Here is a 20,798-nt window from a genome sequence, read left to right on the forward strand (position 1 = left end):
ATATGCCCAACACTACGTACTCATATATATATGAGGAAATACAATATGGCGGACGCTGATGTAAACTTTTTCCCGTTAAAGTAAAAAATGTCGACATTAACCCCTCACGTACATCCAATAATGTTACAATGACTAACTTCTAGAGCTTTCTACACATACATTTATATTACACGTACACATTAAAAGCTTTTTGGTGTTACTGGGCTTCTAAAAGCTCGTGGGATAATTACACAAAAATTAAACCAGCTGTTATTTAAAATTATTTTGTGGAGTGAAAAGTTTTGTGTTGTTGATTACTTCTGTTACATATTTTGAGACGTGACTCATGTTGGAAAAGATAACTTTGCAAAAGAGATCTTTTCATGTGAGAATCCCATTAAGAGTTTGAATAGAAGCTTCATCCCTTTTATGCATTCTTTTCTTCGATAAGTTCCTACCAACATAAGTTACTTTTTCTTACAACATTATTGAAAAGGGTTGATTTCCCTTGGGACAGTGTTGCTGTTGATGATTTAATGAAATAGGTTCGGTGTAATACACAAGTAAACACTTTTCTTACCTTTTTCGCGATACTATTTCTTTACTTAGTACTTGTAGATGTAGTATTTTATTTTTAAATACAAATAAAGCCTATTTTACTCATCAAACTGAGCCATTTAAAAAAAGAAACATTCTGTTTATCGTATTAGCAGCGCTATGATTTTTTAAAGTTTTGTGATTTTGAAATTACTCCGTCTGCGACGTCCCAAATTCTCTACGGTGAGTTGTCCTGATTGGTGGGTTGGCTATCGGGTATCCGGAAATGTATCACAACACTCTGTCATTGGTTGATTTCAGAGAGCTTTTGACGTCATTTAAAGTAGTTCATTTTCATTGATTTTTTCGTATATTACGAGAAAATTTGTCATAAAATTAAATGCTTTAATTCTTACCGCGCGTACAAAAAAAATATTATATCAAATTTCCTGTCGCATTAAACTTTTTCATTAACTTTGCTGGACATGTTTAAGTTTTTATGTGATAAAGTCTGGCACTCATGAATCCGGATAGTTAGAGTTTTACTGTAATGTGTTTCTAATATCTTATTTTATATATATTTATGCCCTATTAACATTATATTTATAGTGTATTCAACGTTCTTTAATTCTTTTATATATACACCTTTTTTATTAATCATCAGTCCTTAATAATCAAACCTCATGTGAGCCCCAATATTACGATATAGTGTGAATAAATATAAATATGGACAAAGGAAAAGCGGGAGGTGTCATAGACTGAAGAATTAAAACTTTAGATTGTATTACGAAAGCATTCCAAAATGTAATTAATATTAAAAAGAAAACACTTGACACACTACTCTACGGTTGTGTTCCATAAATAACACATTGAATATATATTCAATAATAATAAGTGAAAAAAAATAATTAAAGAGCGCTTTCAGTAATTCAAAAATGTGTAATTTTATTCTACTAGAGGATCTTAATTGTTTTATTGACTACGTTTGCACAAATGAATTGATGAACAAATGAACTCCTTTACTGCAGTTTTATTCTCCTTTGCAGTCAAAAAACATGTAGTATATTAATGACCGTTATTTTGTTGGCAAAACTTTATGTTTTAAATAAAGTTCCGCGGATATATTATGCTAAATTAAAATAAATGGTCAGTAAAAAAGTACAAATTGAGCAAAAGAAACAAAAAATAATTTATTAATTTAGTATCTTTTTCACTATTATGAATCACGATTCACATGTATGTGGGACGTGGCTAATTTAATAATACTAACGGTTATTCAATATACAAACAACCTCTTAAACTACAATACATTATGTTTTTTTTTGTCATTGTAAAACCCATTTGTTATAAAAATTAACCAATAGGTTTTAGCATATGTCGTGTCAGAACGTTAAGTTTATATGGCGTTTTCTGAGAGAATAACTCAAAAGGAATTTATCGAGCGTAAAAAGTGATTCAGAAGTTACGACTGACTACTTATGTACTACGATAACCTTTCTGAGCCTGAGCGTGAAAAACATCCCCGAGCTCCTGAGGGGGTACCAGGAATACCCCATCTAAAATGCTATAAATAATATCTCATTTTGATTGTCATGGTAGTGTTTATAATACTTTTACATAATATCTCGAGTTTTCTGCGAAATTCATACATTTTATCATAAAATAATCTTGCGAATGGATGCTACATGACATTGCGTTACTCTCACTGTGACATGTTGACATCACTGATCTAAATTCTCGCTACGCGTTAGTGAGGTGGTACAGCGGGGAGCTAGGAGAAGGAATGCATGTAATTTTATATAGCACGTTTGTTGTGATTATGGCAGGAAAAAAGCCACCCAATAACAAAAACCTCACGTGCAATCTGATCAATTTATCAAAGCTTATTAAACTGTAGAGCGATGAATTGTAATGTTTGCAGTTTTCACGAGGAGAAAGCAAAGACAAGTGTAAATTATTTTCAAAAGAATTTGGTAGTAAAATATTCTAATAATTTTGGTACATTCTTCAAATTATGGGGTAGGATTATGCAAAAAATTAAATAAATCTGATGATTGGCAAAAATATGCTACCCTAGATACCCTCTTTGGGCCCGGAAAGGTTAAGGAATGGGGAATAAGAAAATCTTCTAAAAACGTCATATGATCGTCGTCAGCAGAAATGCTTAACAGTTCAAATGAGAAGAAAATTTCAATATATTTATCATCTCTATCGACCTGTACTATCGATTTTACATAAAAATATGTTACATAAATTATGAAATCGGTTTTAGTATTTCAGATTTCGGATCTCATTTTCTAAACCGTTTATTTACGACTGATATAAAATGAAAAATAAAGATTACTTTCTTAATTATCTTGAATAATTATTGTGCTGCAAATAAATCTGGTTTTTTGGAAGTTCTCGAGTCATGTATATGTATAACAGCATACTCTAATTCTGTTTTTATTTTCTTGCTGTATATTTTTGACATATTACAACCGAGAGAAAGAACATTTTAGAGGAGTGAATATAGAAGTCTAGGCATCCACAGGGCTTATGGTCATTGGCTGGTTTAAGTGGCCACTTTACACACTGTGTGACATTCACCATTCTGCCTATATGTGCACATCTATATTTCTTCAATTCTTCCGTCTGTTGACGTGTGTGTATGTTAATATTAACTTATGTACCTATTCCTTCATAAATGCGTCTCTATGTATGTTTGTACACATGTCGTATATATGTATAAACTCTAATTTTACATACATCAATAAAAAAAGGAATGGCCCACGCTTAGACCTTGAAGTCTTTGTGGACTTTTTTTTTCAAATAGTGCTTTCTGACTGTAGTTTGAAGCTGTATTTTTTGGAATGTGTAATTCTTTTAATACTATTGTCGTTTTTTTGCTAAAGTTATGATGAATCGTTATAGTTTAGATTTTTTTTATTTAAGAGAAATACTTGAGTTCTCATTATTTACTCAAATATTAAAATTGTCACACCTTATGGTCGGTAATCGGTAATCCGAAAACCCGTTAATAACTTGTGGTAGAAAAATAAAAATCGAGTTGTGGTAGAATGGGATTTAAACCTCGGACCTTTGGCCCGTGAGTCCACAAAACTACCACGGGACCACGACCCGGATTGAATATTAACATTAAAAAATAATCGTGATAAACTCGCGAGAGGATTGAATTCAGAACTTGCCTACAATAATTAGAATAAACTCAAATACTGTTGATTTTAAAATTGTTGAATAACAAATTAATTTGTGTGATTTTTTATGTAAAATATTTGCAATCTCAACAAGAAAGTACTGAATGTACATTGTTTATACTGGCAACTCATATAAGACGTACCATGCTGGATATGAGCTTTCTATACAAAATTGTTAATAACGTAATTGATAGCCCAGAAATTGTTAGAGGCATTTCATATCGAGTCCCTGTCCGTAGAACTCGTCAATCTGTACTCCTCGACATTCCTAACTCAATGACTAATTATTTAAAAAAATAGCACTCTACGAAGAATGCAGATTACCTATATTGACAGTTTTAGTTACATCGACATACTACATTGTAAATACCATATTTTTATCAGATCACTTAAAGACATTTTAAATTAAACTCCTGCTTGACTTTTAACTTTTAATTTGATTTTTAGTTTTATCTTTCAATTTTAACTTTTTAATTTTAATTCTTTATTTTAACTTTTAATTTAAACTTTTAACTTAATTTTAATTTAAACTTTTCATTTTAATTTTAACTTTTAATTTTAAACATTTGATTTCAACTCTTAATTTATACTTACTTACATCTACTACCTGCATCGAATAATTTATTGTTGGTTGTGATTTTTTACAATTAAATTTAAATGTTCATGGAAGCAGAGAGAGAGGGAGGAAAGTAGAGTAGCTTTACAATGTCTTCTCCTTTTTATGAACTTTTTATGTAATATTTTTATTTTTACTTTTTTAGAATTAAATTATTTTTCCCCTCTCCTCCTGCATTCATTAGTGTGAAATCTGTAATTGGTCTTACTTTTTTTAATTGTTCTTTTGTACCTTGTTTTATATAAAGACTGTTTGATTTCATTAATAAATAAATAAATAAAAGACTAAATATATATCCCGTTCCTACCCACATCCTTCCTATTTCAAATTGTTGTCATTCTACCGTCCTGTGAGCAAGTCATATTGTGAAAGATGTTCCTATGATAAATCCGTATCGTATACCTACCTGCATCTGCATAGTTCTGATAAAGTGCAATTAGTGTTACATAAACAGCCTAAATATACATCTCATCAACATCAACGCGATACCGGTATCCGTGCAATAGTAAAAGTAAAGTGCTTCATAAAAGAAACAAACGGAAGACCCTAAAAGTGAGTAAACAATTTCCATACAGTCCACAAATTTTACAAAGCCCCAAAAAGTGATGAGCTGGACCACAGCTGAACAAACACATAATAATAACAAATTACGACAGGGATGGAGAATACCTCAAATAAGGGAATATGGAAGTCCAGGCATTTACAGGGCTTATGACCTGTCATTGGCTGGTTTAAGTGGCCACTTTACACACTGTGTAACATTCACCATTTTGCCTATGTTTGAACATCCATATTTCCTCAATTCTTCCATTTGTTGATTTCAGTGAAGTTAAAGAGCTGAAACCTTGCTTGTTGTGAAGAGATTCATCTGACTGAATTATTTCACATACTAGGCAACGCCTGAAAACAATTTTTCAATTTTTAAACTTCTTCTTGGACCAGTTGATTTCATTACAATATTTGAGTTTGTCCAAATGTTCGTAGACAAAAGACTGGATTTTACCTCCCTGTTGTAATTTGTTAATCTTAATGACTCCAGAGGGGGTAAAATCCAGTCTTTTGTCTACGAACATTTGGACAAACTCAAATATTGTACATAATAATAAAATACTAATATTTTCTTCAATTTTTATTCGTTCTTTTTCACGCGATTTAAATTTGAAAATCCTTAAACCTACTGCTTTTCAAATTTTCGTCAACGACTTCCATTAAAGTACGAGTATGTACCTACATATTGTTTTTGTTATTATCTTTTATCATAATGTAAGTGTTACAAGTTAGAATATATCTTGTGCTTGGATTAACTTTTATGTTTAAAACTTTTCACATTATGCATAAGACAACACAACTCACTTAAACTGATTAACATAACATGGATACTTCAAAATTATTGTACAAAAATAAATCATTTTGTAAATAGTAGGAAAATAAAATATTTTGGGACTTCCTAGGGTATTTTATTTCCCAACCTAGACTTGATAGAGCGAAGGGCACAAAAAGCGATGTATTAGAATTCATCACGAATAATAACAATAACAACAACAAAAACAACAAACCATCGCGTCTTTTCCCCGTAAGGGTAGGCAGAGAGGATAGAACGCCACAACACTCTATCTTTGCATACAGATCTCGCTTCCTCTACATTCATACATCTTCTCATGCACGCGCGCCGATTATTCCGACTTTTGACATGTGCATCTTTAAGTATTTGTCTTTCTCGGTCTTCCTCTATTTCTGCATCCATCAACATTCGCATTGTAAATATTCTTAGCCGTTCTTTCGCTGTCCATTCGCTCTACATGTCCAAACCAGCGCAGAGCTCCTTTCTTTATTTTGTCGATAATGCTTGTCTCAGCCTTACATAATGTACGGATCTCAACATTTGTGCATCTATCGTGCACAGTTTTACCACACATTCGCCTGAGAGAACGCATTTCGACAGCATTCAGCCTACTTTCATCCCTGTTTTTCCAAGTCCATACTTCGCTCCCATACATCAGGGACGGGACCAGGACTCCGTTGTGAACTGGCAATTTTGCCTCTCGTGACAAACATTTATTTGCCAAGGTCGATTTGAGTGCACCGTTTACTCTGTTTCCGGCACTCACCCTCCTTTCAATATCTTTCTCAGTCATTCCATCGCTAGTGAACATACTTTCCAGATACACAAATTCCTCTACTTGTTTTAGTATAACTCCATTTCATTTCTTTCAAAAACCATCACATCGACATTCATCAGCAAATCGCTTCTCTTGCATACATCGTAGATCTTTGTTGTCGTAGACCGTTTATAATAATTACCTATATATTAGTCGTTTTTCTCGTTCCGCTTTCTCCAAGCGGGGTTGGAAGCATTCCTTTTTATTGACTGCTTGATTCAAATATCCTTATTAATCTGTGTTTTCTAAATACAATATATAACAGTATTTAGTTCATATACAAAGAGTATGTTTATGAAATACTTACTCAGCTGGATCGACGAATACAAAGTCGGTGTAGATTTTCAATAATTGCCCTCCGATGACGTAGCCGACGGCCGGACCAATGATGGACATAGTATAGAAGATTCCTAAAATAAAACATTAATGGATAATTAGAAAATGTAAACCATAAAAATAAATAAATGTAAAACGAACTCCTTCTCTAAACACGAGTTTTCACTCTATTAGAGAGGTAGAAACGATATTATTAATTATGTATGTAAAAACCATTTCGTGATTTAATAATTATTTTGTCAAGATTTCTTAGTAAAAATAATATAAAAAAATTCAAAATATACATATTTTTAATATTTAAAGCATTAAATTTGTGGTCAAACATTTTATTAAATGTTATTACATATTTGTATACAACCATTTACCGATTTTTCTATGTCTACGACCTTCCCATCATCCCCTTTCTCTTTTTTAACTATTTCTCCCCCATTATATAATGTTTTCATAATCTAATTGGTGCATGTAAGGATTGCCTATTAAAATGCATGGAATATTGCTTTTATGTTTTTGTGTAACAACTATGGTGAAGGTGTATAGTGGGTTTTGCATGTTGGTTTAATTGGTGTCCTGACGAAGAGACAAGTACGTATCAAAACCGGTAGACATAGAAAAGTCGATAAATGGTTACATACAAATATTTAATAATATTTACCGTTTATTTTAAAGAACAAAATATAAAACATAATTTATTTACTTATTTATTTGACGGACTTATGCGGTTCATTCTAACGATATGGTAAATACAATATGGTTGGTACAACTAAATAAAATTAAAGCTAGGACAAAAAATAATAAAATGACTACCTGAAGACAAGATTCGGTCTTTATTCGTGATTTTTTTAATTAATTAATAATAATTCATTTGTAATCTAACTAAATTCGGAATCTCGCAGTCAACAGTACAAAAAATTAAAATAAATAATTTGAATAAGTCACTCAGATACCAAAATAATATTAAAATCCCTAAATTCCACACAAGTCATGGTCAAAATAGCTTTGTCTTCAAAGGTGTCAAAAATTACAATAATCTCTCCAATGAACTAAAAACTATTAAAACTAATATATCAATAAATAAATTTAAAGCAAATCTAAAGAAATTTTCGAACAAGTCCAAAGACTGCATTCAATTTTAATTAGTATAAATGTATTATTTTTTTCTGTTTTTCTTGATTTTTTTTATTTTTATTTATTTCATTTATTTCATTTTTTTCAGTTATTTCATTTATTTCATTTATTTCATTTATTTCATTTATTTCATTTATTTCATTTATTTCATTTATTTCATTTATTTTATTTATTTTATTTATTTTATTTATCTTATTTATCTTATTTATTTTATTTATTTTATTTATTTTATTATTTTATTATTTTATTATTTTATTTATTTTATTTATTTTATTTATTTTATTTATTTTATTTATTTTATTTATTTTATTTATTTTATTTATTTTATTTATTTTATTTATTTTATTTATTTTATTTATTTTATTTATTTTATATATTTTATTTATTTTATTTATTTTATTTATTTTATTTATTTTATTTATTTTATTTATTTTATTTATTTTATTTATTTTATTTATTTTATTTATTTTATTTATTTTATTTATTTTATTTATTTTATTTTATTTTATTATAAGTTTTTTTCTCTGATGTACTCGGATATTCAAAATTATATATATATGTATATATTTACAATATACATAAGAGGTAAAACAGAGTATTAAAAAAATAAAGGATAATTACATAGCAATGAAATACATATTAACAGTAAAAATAGTAAACAAAAAAACCCCACAAAGCCATAGCCTATTCGTGGGTATACAAGAAATGTTTATGAATTTTTGCTCCTATAATAAATAGACAGGTATAATATTTTTGTGTAATATAAGAAAGAGAAAAGAAAATATTCTGTAAAAGATTATAAGGTACTTTTTTATTTTGTAGTAATTAAAAAAGGAAATAAAAAATACAAAAAAAACCTAAATAAACTATAACAGTGTAAGTCACTCTCCAAGCATAAGAGTTAGTCTCTTTTTTTTGGAGAGTTATAGTTATATTATTTACTAGATGTATTAAAGTTGATTTGAATAGAATAAAAAAAACATGTACCTTTATGAAATATATTAAAAAACAAAAATAATAATAAATAATAATAAGGCACTTGCAAAAAATAATGTAATTTTGTTGTAAGTTGCAATTTTTTAAGCTTAATAATAGAAGAGAACGTGATTTATTTCTTAGTTAACAGAAAATACAAAAAGAAATCATACAACGCATCGCGCAGAGTAATGAATAACTTTTCCAGGGTTTCCTCAGAAAATACCAAAAAAGGAAATAGAATTTTCTCGTTCATTCTCAGTCAGTATTAAGTCTGGGCGTTTAATACCGTAAGTGGCTATAATGCCCCGCGGGGTGGTGAATATAATCCCCGTTTACTATTCAAGGCTCATATAAGGCAGAAGGGTTCTAGACCTGAGACGTCCGCACACGCGCACACCTCCTATACGCGGGTAGCGGATACTGTACATAATCTCCTATTGAGATGAATGCTCACGACTTCTGAAGGAAGTAAGGAGATTTAAAGTGGGATCATGTCAGTTCTTGCTTATTGATAATTTCAAGGACTGTACCCCTCTAACCCCATTGTTACTCAAGTTCCCAAATGGAACACATCACTATTTATCGAATCGATCTCTAATATTTTACAATACCGAAATATTGTTTTGTATGATATTAACTAATCTGGTTATTTGTTATTGTTATAATCGAACATTTGACACGCACAAGATGAAGAGTTGTTGTATTTTTCTCGGATCGATCAAAAAAATTGGATACAAAAACGTTTTCTTTATTATTCCATGTTCGCTCCCTAGTTGGAGCATATGGATTCCACAAAGATCCTCCAAGCATTTCTGTCGGCTGCCAGCTCCTGTTCATCCTCCCAAATCAGGTTCGCGTCCCGTAGTTCTGACATGAACTGCCGACGAACAGTCGATTACAATTGATTACAAAAAATTACACCTTTTAAAAATACAATCAAAGCATCATAACATTATTTTTAAAATATTCGAAAGTTGGTGTGAACTATTTTTTTTTTAATAATTACATTTTTTATCATACTCATCATAATCCAATATTTTTATTTTCTTTATCACGGATGTTCTGTCAAGCAATTTTCTAAAATATATGAAGTGGGAATCGCACTAGATAAATACGCGACTTCAATAGAATTCTAATATCGAGTTTATGTAGTCTATAGTATTATATACTAAACTCGAATCATCTTTTACTGAACGCATCTGCGCGAGTGCGCGAAACGCTCACGATAAATGTATACCTACAAAACGTATGATATCGATGTAAACCAGTGGACGCCACATACTGGCAACTCCACAAAGTACGAGCCCCACAAGCTGGTGACTCGGGCAGTGAAAACAACCGGTCGCCACAACTGGTGACCGCCTCCAAAAGACATTGAAATACTGTAATTGAAAAACTATAATTGAAAAATCATAACAAAGATTATTGACTATCACCATCATATTATGTTCTTGTCCCATAGAAGGGAAGTGGAAAATTACAAATCTAAATAGTAGAATAACTCAAGGGAACCGCCCGCTGAACATACTCTAGGACCCGTTTCGTATGCTCTAAGGTCTGAGAGGTTGTTAGGAAGATTAGGGTTTTCGCACAAGATTGTTCCTACTGTTGGTATTAGGACAATTAGGGTTTTTCGCGAGGGATCAGTATTAATTAGAGAGGTAATTTCGCCTGAGTTCGATAGGGATCATGTTAGCATCTGTGTTAGGACTTTGCCAGTAGTGTCTTGATAATTTGATGTACTTATGCGCTTTGGTATACGTATTGTTTTTCTTATGTTGCTTGAGTGCATGTTGTATAGGGCAAATCCTTCCAATGTTTCTTATTAGTATTTGGGTTTTGTGTCGTTGTTTGATTTGTTTGTATCACTACGTTCTTCTTCCTTTCCGAAGCGAGATCTGGAGCATGCGGCCGCGGTCTCAATTTGGAACTAGCACTGTATTTCTTCACTGTCGTACTGTAAATTGGAAAAGGGGGATTGTATTGACCAGGTGTATTTGATTAATCATAAATTGACAATTACTGCAGAGGGTAACAATGAAAGCTTTTAAAGTTTCTTTGTTTTATTATTTCCGTTTAGTTGTAAAGAAATATAAAATTTCGCTTAATTAGTTTTTTTTTTAAATTGATAGTAAATATGCGAAAATGAAGAAAGACACGTGTATTTATGAACAGTTTCGGGAAAGGGTTGGGTGCTTTCATTGTATCACCATCATATATATTATACGCCAAGTAATAGTATCAGTATGTCGGCCTCATGGTGTAATGGTCAGTGCGTTTGCCTACCATGCGAGAGGTCTCGGGTTCGATTCCCGACATGGTTGATTTGAAATATTTATTTAAAGGGGTGTTTTTACACCAGAATATTTCATAGTCCCAGGACTGGTATCTGAATCATAAGACTGATCATCTTACTTTCATGAAACAAAAATGATCAAGATACGCTGCCGATTGGTGTACCAATGCAGTGCCTTATGCACCATTGGGTAAGGAAAGGGAATGATGATGATGAATAGTATCAGATTACTGTTGCACATTATGAAATTAATATTTTTAAAAATACATATATTTAATTTTTAGATTGTTTTATTTTAAAACCGTGTAAAATGAGGTTTCAGTGTATGTACATGAATTTATTTGGGAAAAAAAAATCTTTTCCTACTAATTCTTTAATTCATGGGATATTCAATTTTTTTTTTAATTGACTTTCTACTTCCCTACTATAAGTACCTACTTTATGTTTAAAAAAAAAACTGAAAACTGATGCCGATTCGGTTGTCGTGTGTACTTAAAATAAATAGAATATAAATAAAAATATACAACTTAAAACAAGTTAAACAAATAGAACACAGGCCAGAGAAATATATTGCCTAAGATATTTTTTTTTAATGCTGTGAACTTTTAAAAATGCAATAGACAATGTATGCGCTGAGTGAAGGTTATGTGTAGGTATATTATTTTTATTGTAAAACCTTAAAAACTACATTTAATGAACTAGGTACGTAGATATACTAACAAGATTGTTGTGAAAATTCGGGGGGACTTTCATGCGTATATCGTGACAAGACTAAATTACGAGTAAACAAAATTTTCAATTAATGTTCAAAACCAATTCTGTGTAGATCCTAGGTAAACATTTTCTAAATTAATTTACATTTTATCTGATCATAAACACTAGCATTAGTATTAGAATTATATAACATAAACCAAAGGCTTTAGACTAGCTTGAAGTGTTTAAATAAGTTGTTTCGCCGTTCAGTATATTTGTATTTATATTTTTTATAAGTTCTGTGATAATACTGAGTTTTATGATTTTTACAACACAATATTTACAATTATTCATATAGAAAAAAATATAAATGTTGTTAAAACACAATCCCAGGGATGCAATTACGGATCTTATCGCGGGGGTAAAGAAGAAACAATTTAGGGATTTTTTTGCATACAAATACACTTTGCTTCATATGTTACCACTCTGGTAATTAAACGTCAAATGATTGATAAAACTGTTTAAAAAACGAACAGGATTTGGTCAATTCAACCTAATTAAGTTAATGCGTAAGGGCGTTATAATGTTTTTAATTGTGTCGTAATGTGGTTTTCTAAAATTTAAAAAAGAACTGCTTTTTACATATTATATTTTGATGTTTTATTTTAATATTATTGAACTTTAATGTGATTAAACGTTAAAAATCTAATAAATTGTTATATTAATTAGTAATTCGATACAGACTGTGTCACTGACGTAAAATGAATAGACACCTTCTCCATCTCATATTTAGCAAATTGCATTTCCCTCTCACAATTCGAAAAAAGAGATAGCAAACCATGGATACACACATAAACATTCACGTGAGAAAGAGATACAGGAAGGTGCATATGTATTTCCTTAGTTTATGTTTATTTCTGTGTAACTCGTTACCATAGAAACGAAACTAGCTGGCTGCTCTCATTGTTATTATTTACGTACTTGAAAATTACATTTATTAAGTATAGAGACACAGCATATAGTGACAATCAGAAACGACCTGTGCTTATGAACTATAAAAAATGTACTGAATATGTAATTTATTAACTACTTATTTATTAACTCAGGGCCGCGATTATGAACGGCTATCTTCATCGGTATAAAATGAGACGGTATAAACTAATATTGATATTTATGTAAGAATGTGTGTATATTTGTATAAAATTCAAAGTATCTTCGTAGGTAACCAACAATTGAACATGTTTAGAAAAATTGTAAACATATTCTATTTTTCATAAAGAAAGATAAATTTTAACTTCCCATCAGAATACGTACCCTGATTGTATTTACGGTTTTTTTTACAGTTGAATTGCATTTAAAAAAAAATTTCATCACACACGACGACATATTACTGCGTATCATTACGTCTGATCATGATGGAAAAATAATGTAGGCATGGAAGACAATTACTCACAAATTGAAAAGTTCAGTGAAACGGGATATTGCGGTAAAAATTAGAGCATTTAATTGTATCGCAAAGTTTCTCTAAAATGTATGAAAACATTTACAAAAAATATTTCGGTAAAAATAAACTACTTTGAACGACGTCACTAGTTCTCCGAAATCAACCTATGACAGAGTGTTATGATACATTTCCCGTTACTGGGAAGCCGACCCGCTAATCAGGACAACTCACAGTAGTGGAGCAATTTTAAAGTCACGAGACTTTAAAAAATCAAAGCGCTGATAATACGATATACAAACATTTTTTTGGCTCAGTTTGATTGTCAATTATCAAATTGTATTTTCTTAACTTTTTATTTATTTACCTCTTTTTTTTATTGTTTATTTTATTATTGAATTTTTTATTTGTTTTTGGTCAGACTGGAGGAAATTGCTAGTGACAATAAGTTAGTTATTTAACCATGTATACCTTAGTTTTATTTAAGAATAAATATTTTTTAAAAATGTATTTCTCACATTGTATATACTATGGATAATAAAGATATTTTTTTTTAATTAACCACTGAACTTCCCTATGAAAATGTCATTTTCTTGGTGCGTGTTACGCTCGATCATTGATACCCTGCACAAATGTATTTACTTGCTTGCAAAATGTGAACATTTAATAAAATTATGGTGTTTTTTTATGATTAGAATTTATTTATTGGAATCGACATTCGGCGTGTTTTTTTTCTTCTAAAAGTAGGTTTATTTTCTATTCACAAAGCAGGGTATTATGGTTTCAGTTCATAAACAGAGATGGTGTTTTCTTTTATAAAAATAGATTTTCCCAGGGTAGCGTTCAACAACCCCTTGAGGTTCCATGTATAAGTCACGTTGGTGGTATTCTATATAAATATGGGGTGTGTAGTATAATGTATGAATATATTTTGACTCTCCCTGTTGAATAATGAAATAGTTTCCCTTGTCACTGCTTGTCAGATTGACAACTTTCAGGATTTATCTTACATATACGCCAACAAATTTCAAAACATGTTTTTCCAACCAATTTTAGTAAAGTGACCATCGGTGAACATGGTGACCATCTTGATATGACGAATTTTAAAATATATTTTTTCATTTGGAATGAATTAATTTTTCGATACTGTTTCCATAGTCATGCAAATCTTTTTTTGTTATAACAAATTTTGAAACCCAACTACTCATACATATAATATAAAGCTTGCTTTCATTACTGTGCCCGAGAGGTAAGGTGTCCGAAGTCAACACATTCTTAAATACGGTCTTTTTACTTTTCCCTCGGTTGATTTGCAGGTAATATTTCAAATCATTTTAATCAAATTAAATTATTTAAATTTTCATCTGAAAAATCAATGGGACCTAAGGTTGTTCAAGAACGTACCATATGTTTTTACAAACTACGCTACTTTTTATGTTATCTTCAAACTTATTTAAAAAACTTGTATGTACATTAAAAACCGTAAAAAAATAATTAGGTATTGGTACACTATTTAAAATACAATAAATATAAAACAACTTTGTTTAAAAATAAAAAATGAATCTACCAACCAGTTTCAGAACTACACAAGCATACTTATGTAGGTATAATTAACTAATTAAAAAAATGTAGTCCGTATTCCTTTACGGGCTGTTTAACCTATGACGTAATGCAGACTAAATAAATTAATAATTTCATATACCAATGATTTTTTTTTTCAACAGTGTTTTAAAACATATTGAGCTAATAAGCTTGTGTAGCTTTGAAACTAGGCGGAAGAAAAAGTAACAAATAAGTGGTTAAAAACAAAGATGTAACACTTACATTTATTATATTATAATGAATAACCACAAAGTTAGTACTTCAAATATATATTTCTTACTATTTAAAATATTCATACAAATCACTTGATTATGCTTTTTTGAAGCTTAACTTTAATAAATAAAAAATAAAAGTACCTACTCATCATCATAATTCTTTTTTCGCACCTATTGGTGCATAGGGAACTGCATTGGTACACCAATCGCAGCGTATCTTGATCATGTTTTTGTTACATGAAAGTAAAAGATCAGTTTTACCCCTCAGGTACCTACTAGTCCAGGGACTAAGAAATATTCTAGTATAAAAACCCTATTTTGAATAAAATATTTCATATAAACCTACATACTCACGCCAAGTAAATTATTACAAATTTAATAGTACTTATACCTACATCATTTTGATTCCGTATAAATAGATTAATTTCTCTAATAACACGTTTACATCCCCATCCCTTATAGTGCATGGGACAATGCATAGGTATTCTAATCGCAGTGAACATCGATTATGTATACACGTGAAGACTACACGTGAAGAATACAAGGATAAGCTCGCGCTTCAGGTTCTAGCACAGGAAATTTAAAATGCATATTGCAATTGAAACCACCATACTATTTTTAATTTATATGTCATGTCAACATTACCATGAGCGAACCTAAAACCTCTTATTAGATAAAGGAGGCGGTGTATAGATATATTAAAATTACGATTTATTTTCTTTTCTTTTCGGGTGCCAAATAAAAATATTGCTATCATTGTGACTTTACGACGTACCCGCCATTTTATTTTAATTTTTAACAGCAAAAGACTACACCAAATTGTGCACCGCTGCGCTGGGTGCGGATAGGGGATGATGATGATAATATACACTATGAAATTTTGTTCATTAAGCTTAAAGTTTGTAATTAAGTCTGCAGGAATAACAAGTGTGATGTGATTGTATACATTTTCCTCTACACCCACGTGACCCGAGTAATGGAGACTTCTGGATACAGCAACTTTAATAGGAAATACTTCCTACGCTCCGCTTCTAAGAAGATACATAATTCCTGGAATCTAATTACTTGGTTCGCTGGCTCTGATAATTCGGTTTACAAATAATATTCCTTTATTGTTTAACTGAATCACACCTCCAGTGTTTAACTAAATTTTGTACGCCAGCAAATCATTTTGCGATTGTACGAGTGGTTGGCAGACATTTTTGCGACGAAATAAATCCATAAAACGTTTAATTGCATTATTAAAGGAAGACCGTTCTGATTTTATATTGATTCAATTCATATATTTCAGACTCAGAAATGTGTAGGTAAAATTTTAAAAGTACGGTAAAAATGTTTTTCGGGTGATTTTGAATAACAAATTCTTGAAAGCGGTTTTGCCGGTAAAAAAATTAAATGTTCAAAAATAATATTTGGAAAACAACAAACAGAAATGATTAACATGGAAATGGAGAAAAATAATTAAAAATTATGGTACCACAAATATAATCAATAATAAAATTGGGTTGGCACCTAGCCGTGATAATATCAATCAGCGATGACGCTACTTTTGTCGCAATCGAAAGCTCGAGGTTTATATTTTGGTTGACGACTAAAAAAACAAATACTCATATTAAAAACCCCTTTTTTTTAAACTAAAAAACAAGCATAATTACCTGGAATAAAAATAAAGAGTGTTATTTCATTATGATTGCGTTCATTATGCTCTTCAAGGTTCGGTTCCCCGATGATGGAATATAAATTACTCGTAATTCAACCTTGCAACCTTTAAATAATAGTACTCACCAGATTAAAGGTTTACTCTACGAGTTTCTTAAAATTAGTTAAATTCATAACCATTTCTGAAGCTGACATCTTCATTGATCAAAGATTGTAATTAATTTCTCAATTAAAATAACATGCCTATACGAATATTATACAAACTGTTTTTACTTCATAATAAATGCGTTCCTTTTATTTCCGTGTTATGAACAAACGTTTTTTTATTTATTTAGGGGTTTGTATCAGAATTCTATCCATTATAACGCAGAACTCGATTTGTAAACCTTAAACTCATTGTCCTAAATTTTGTTCGAGAAGAGAATAAATTTATTGAACAGAGAAAATCCTTACATTCTTTTAATCAACCCAAGACGATTTTTATACATTTAAGGAAATGAAAGAATGTGAAAATTGTAAAGAAAATTCTCGAAAACTCATTGTTACATAAATATATTAATCGTAAATCCAACTCGAATTTCAAACCAATATATATTTTAATTTTTCGTGGTAATGGTTTAGCCTTATTTATTGTAATTATTTTTATTTTTTAAAGTTTTATTCATTTTAACAAATCAGTGACATACATAATTGTATTTTTGTTACCGCAAAGTCGAAGCTTGTCTGCGGGTTACATTACTTTTAAAAAATATATTAGTATGTACATAGTTTAATAATAAATGAAGAATAAAATATATTTATATGCACACTTAAGTTTTACTTGCTGTTTTTAATATTTTTTTTACCATTTTTTAAAATGAATTGGGGTTTTTTTCCTCACGATTTTTAGCTGGTATTAAACTGTACAGTTTTGGTACTACACTCCCCATTGTTTTATCTCCATAGAAGTTCTTCTGTCGTGGTACCGTCAGCTTTAGACCCATATATTATACATTTAGTTATTATTCCAAATAGCCAATTACAATAAATGTTTTTTATATCTTTATATTTTTTTTCAAAACTGTTTAATACATAGAAAATCTACTTTTAATACAAGAGGTAAATGATAAAAATAAAAATGCTATAAATTTATAGGAAATATAAAAATGAGTTGTTTTTTAATCGAACTAAAGTATTAAAAACATCGATTTCTGTAGTATGTTCCTTGCAAACAAGGAAACACAAATTAAAATAAAACATCATTGTTGTTATAAAAATAAAATATGAAACGTAGTTTCTAATTTTATTTGAAAGTCTACATTAATAAAGTTAATAGACAAGTACCCAGCATCGGATCCCCTATAAATGTAAAAGTAATTTCCTATGATTCACCAAGGCAAGCAATAAGGTCGAGTAAAGTGCATGTCTTGTATTGGATCAGGGTTGCAGAGTAAACACGAACTTCCTTTTGGATCACGTGGTAGGCCTAAACATTGAACACGTGTCTGAAGCGAGTATCACGTGTCGCCTGTCTCCACCCTCGCGAAAAACCGGCGCTGAATTGCGACGCACGTGCAAGGTGTTTGTCAGAGAAAACTCACGAACTTGTATATTATGTAGGTATCTACTTTGATTTTTGTTGGTACTTTAAAATTCTAAAGTAATATCATGACGGAATAACATTGAATCGAGGCTGTTTTTTTAGACATCAATATTTGTTTATTTATTTGAGGGACTTATGCAGTTCATTCTAACGATGGCAAATAAAATGTCTTATAATAAATAATACTAATAAAAAAAAAATTTAATTTTTTATTTATTTGTTTTTATTTAACAAATTTACGGACAATGTCCAATTTAAACAAATGATATAACGAAAAACAATAATAATAATAGAGTAACAAATAATAGCAGGAATACAACAAAGAAAAGCAAAGACAAGTTAATACATTAGACAGGCATTAAGGAATCCAGGTTAATTCTACAAATATACAGTCAATTTATTGGGAATATTTCTTCAGCCTATTTGTAAAAAAACTTTATTTACAATCAAAATAGTTCATATCTTTATTTTCATTTACAAATCTAATCATTCTGGGTAGAGGCGCATGGAAATCATAATTAGTCTTATGATGACCGAGGAACAGAATTTCATTATTTCTGAGTCTGCGTATTCATAAATGGGATGAACCAATGAGCAGTAAAGTGTTTTTAGAGTTAATATATTTTCAAAATCGAAAAATAAAATACAACTAAATAAAATTAAAGCTAGGACAAAAAAATAAAAATTACTACCAAAAATTACAAGACAAGATCTGGTCTATCTTAGTGATATATGATCATTATCACCCAGTGGTGCAAAAGGCACCGCATTAGAATTCCAAAAGCAGCGTATATGAACCGTTCTTGTTACATCGGAGTGATCAGTCTTACGCTTAAGGTTCCAGTCCAGGAACAATGAAATGTATATGACATTAATATTTTTATTACGTAATATAATATTTATCTTTCGGTGGAATTTGTCTTAGGGCATCGGTGTTTAATCACTTAAGTATTACAACCATCTAAAAAACAAACAATAAATGTTAAAAAACATTTAATACTGACACTTTCATTTACTAGATATTCCACAAGTGATCGAGAACATTTTTTATAAGGAAATATGAAAGACTAAGGGTTATGACACGTCATCATCTGGTTAATGTGATGACTTAACACAATGTGTAATAAAAATGATTTACTATTATGCTCGCGTTTAATCATCCTTATTTTTGTTTTTAATAATATTTTACAAATATTTAATGTCATGAATGCCGATTTATTTAATACAAAATTTTGTTTGTAAAGAACTAAAATCAACAACATGTAAACCAGAACTATGTAGAATTTACCCACTAAGGATTTTTGCAGTAAGCACCTCCAGGTTTTTGGGTAGGTTTTTCTGGTAGTACTTGTTTCAGTTTATGTAAAAAAATAATTCGTTTAGTTCCGTGTATTACAATGATCATTTTGTATTAATTATGTTAATTTGCATAATTTTTATGTTTGTCAACAAATTTGAATACATTTTCCTTTCAGGTTAAATTGTGTATGTGCTTATTGCAATTCGTAAATGCATGTAACTTGTTTTTGGCTAAGGTTATCATATTTTGGTAAAAGGTCTTAATAAACGAAAAAAAAACTTCAGAAAATGAAAGTAGATCATTTTTGAGAAGGGATAATGAAAGTTTAGGCATTTAAGGGGCCTATGACTTGGCATGGCCGGTTTAAGTGACCACTTCACAATCTGTGACATTCACCATATTTTTTTGACTAGCTAATGCTCCATATTTCCTTCTCAAAAATATTTTTCATCTGTGTTTTAAGTATATTCATTAAGAATAGAAATATTAAAAATATAAATATATATCGGAGGGTTAGTGCTAGAAATGACTAGGAAAAAAAAATCTCAGGCGGGAGGATTTTTTATTTCTGAAACGATTTTTCATGTAAAATTACCTCAACTCAATTAAATTAACACGAGCATTTTTTTATTACTAAAATAACAAGAATTCTTTGTACTAAGCTTACCTAAGCGATCTTATTTTCTTTAACATTTTTTACTTAATATTTTTTTTTTTTTTTTAATTATTTTTAACATAGACATTTATTTCAATAAAATACGCTGAAAGTCTTTTTTGACATAAACATGATAAACAATTGTTGTGACAAATTTATCAATGTCATCAAATGAGGTGATCCGGTGTTTTTTTTATTATTATTATTTGTTAATAGACTATCAAACTAGGGCAAAAAAAAATTATTTGCAATTTTTCGATCACTCCGCGCGTGACGTCACTTTGGTGAGTTGTCCTGATTGGTGGGTTAGTTTTCCGGAAACTGGAAATATATCACAACACTGTCATTGGTTGATTGAGAAGAACTCGTGACGCCATTTAAAATAGTCCATTTTTTTTCATATATTTTAAATAAACTTCGCCGTAATT

At 30.1% G+C, this 20,798-nt stretch overlaps 1 protein-coding gene across 8 annotated transcripts in view; it reads right to left on the reverse strand.

Moving 5' to 3' along the window:
* Oatp26F (Organic anion transporting polypeptide 26F) overlaps positions 1-20,798 on the reverse strand; it is a 110,343-nt gene that overhangs the window by 15,033 nt on the left and 74,512 nt on the right. For all 8 annotated transcript variants that reach the window (XM_088228848.1, XM_088228847.1, XM_088228851.1 and 5 more), the window contains one exon: positions 6,796-6,898. In XM_088228848.1, coding sequence (XP_088084974.1) covers positions 6,796-6,898 — 103 coding nt within the window. The remainder of the gene's footprint in view (positions 1-6,795; positions 6,899-20,798) is intronic.

This window comes from Micrasema longulum, unplaced genomic scaffold (genome assembly GCF_059751315.1).
Source record: "Micrasema longulum isolate JH-2025_06_02 unplaced genomic scaffold, ASM5975131v1 h1tg000611l, whole genome shotgun sequence".
NCBI classification, from domain to species: Eukaryota; Metazoa; Arthropoda; class Insecta; order Trichoptera; family Brachycentridae; genus Micrasema; species Micrasema longulum.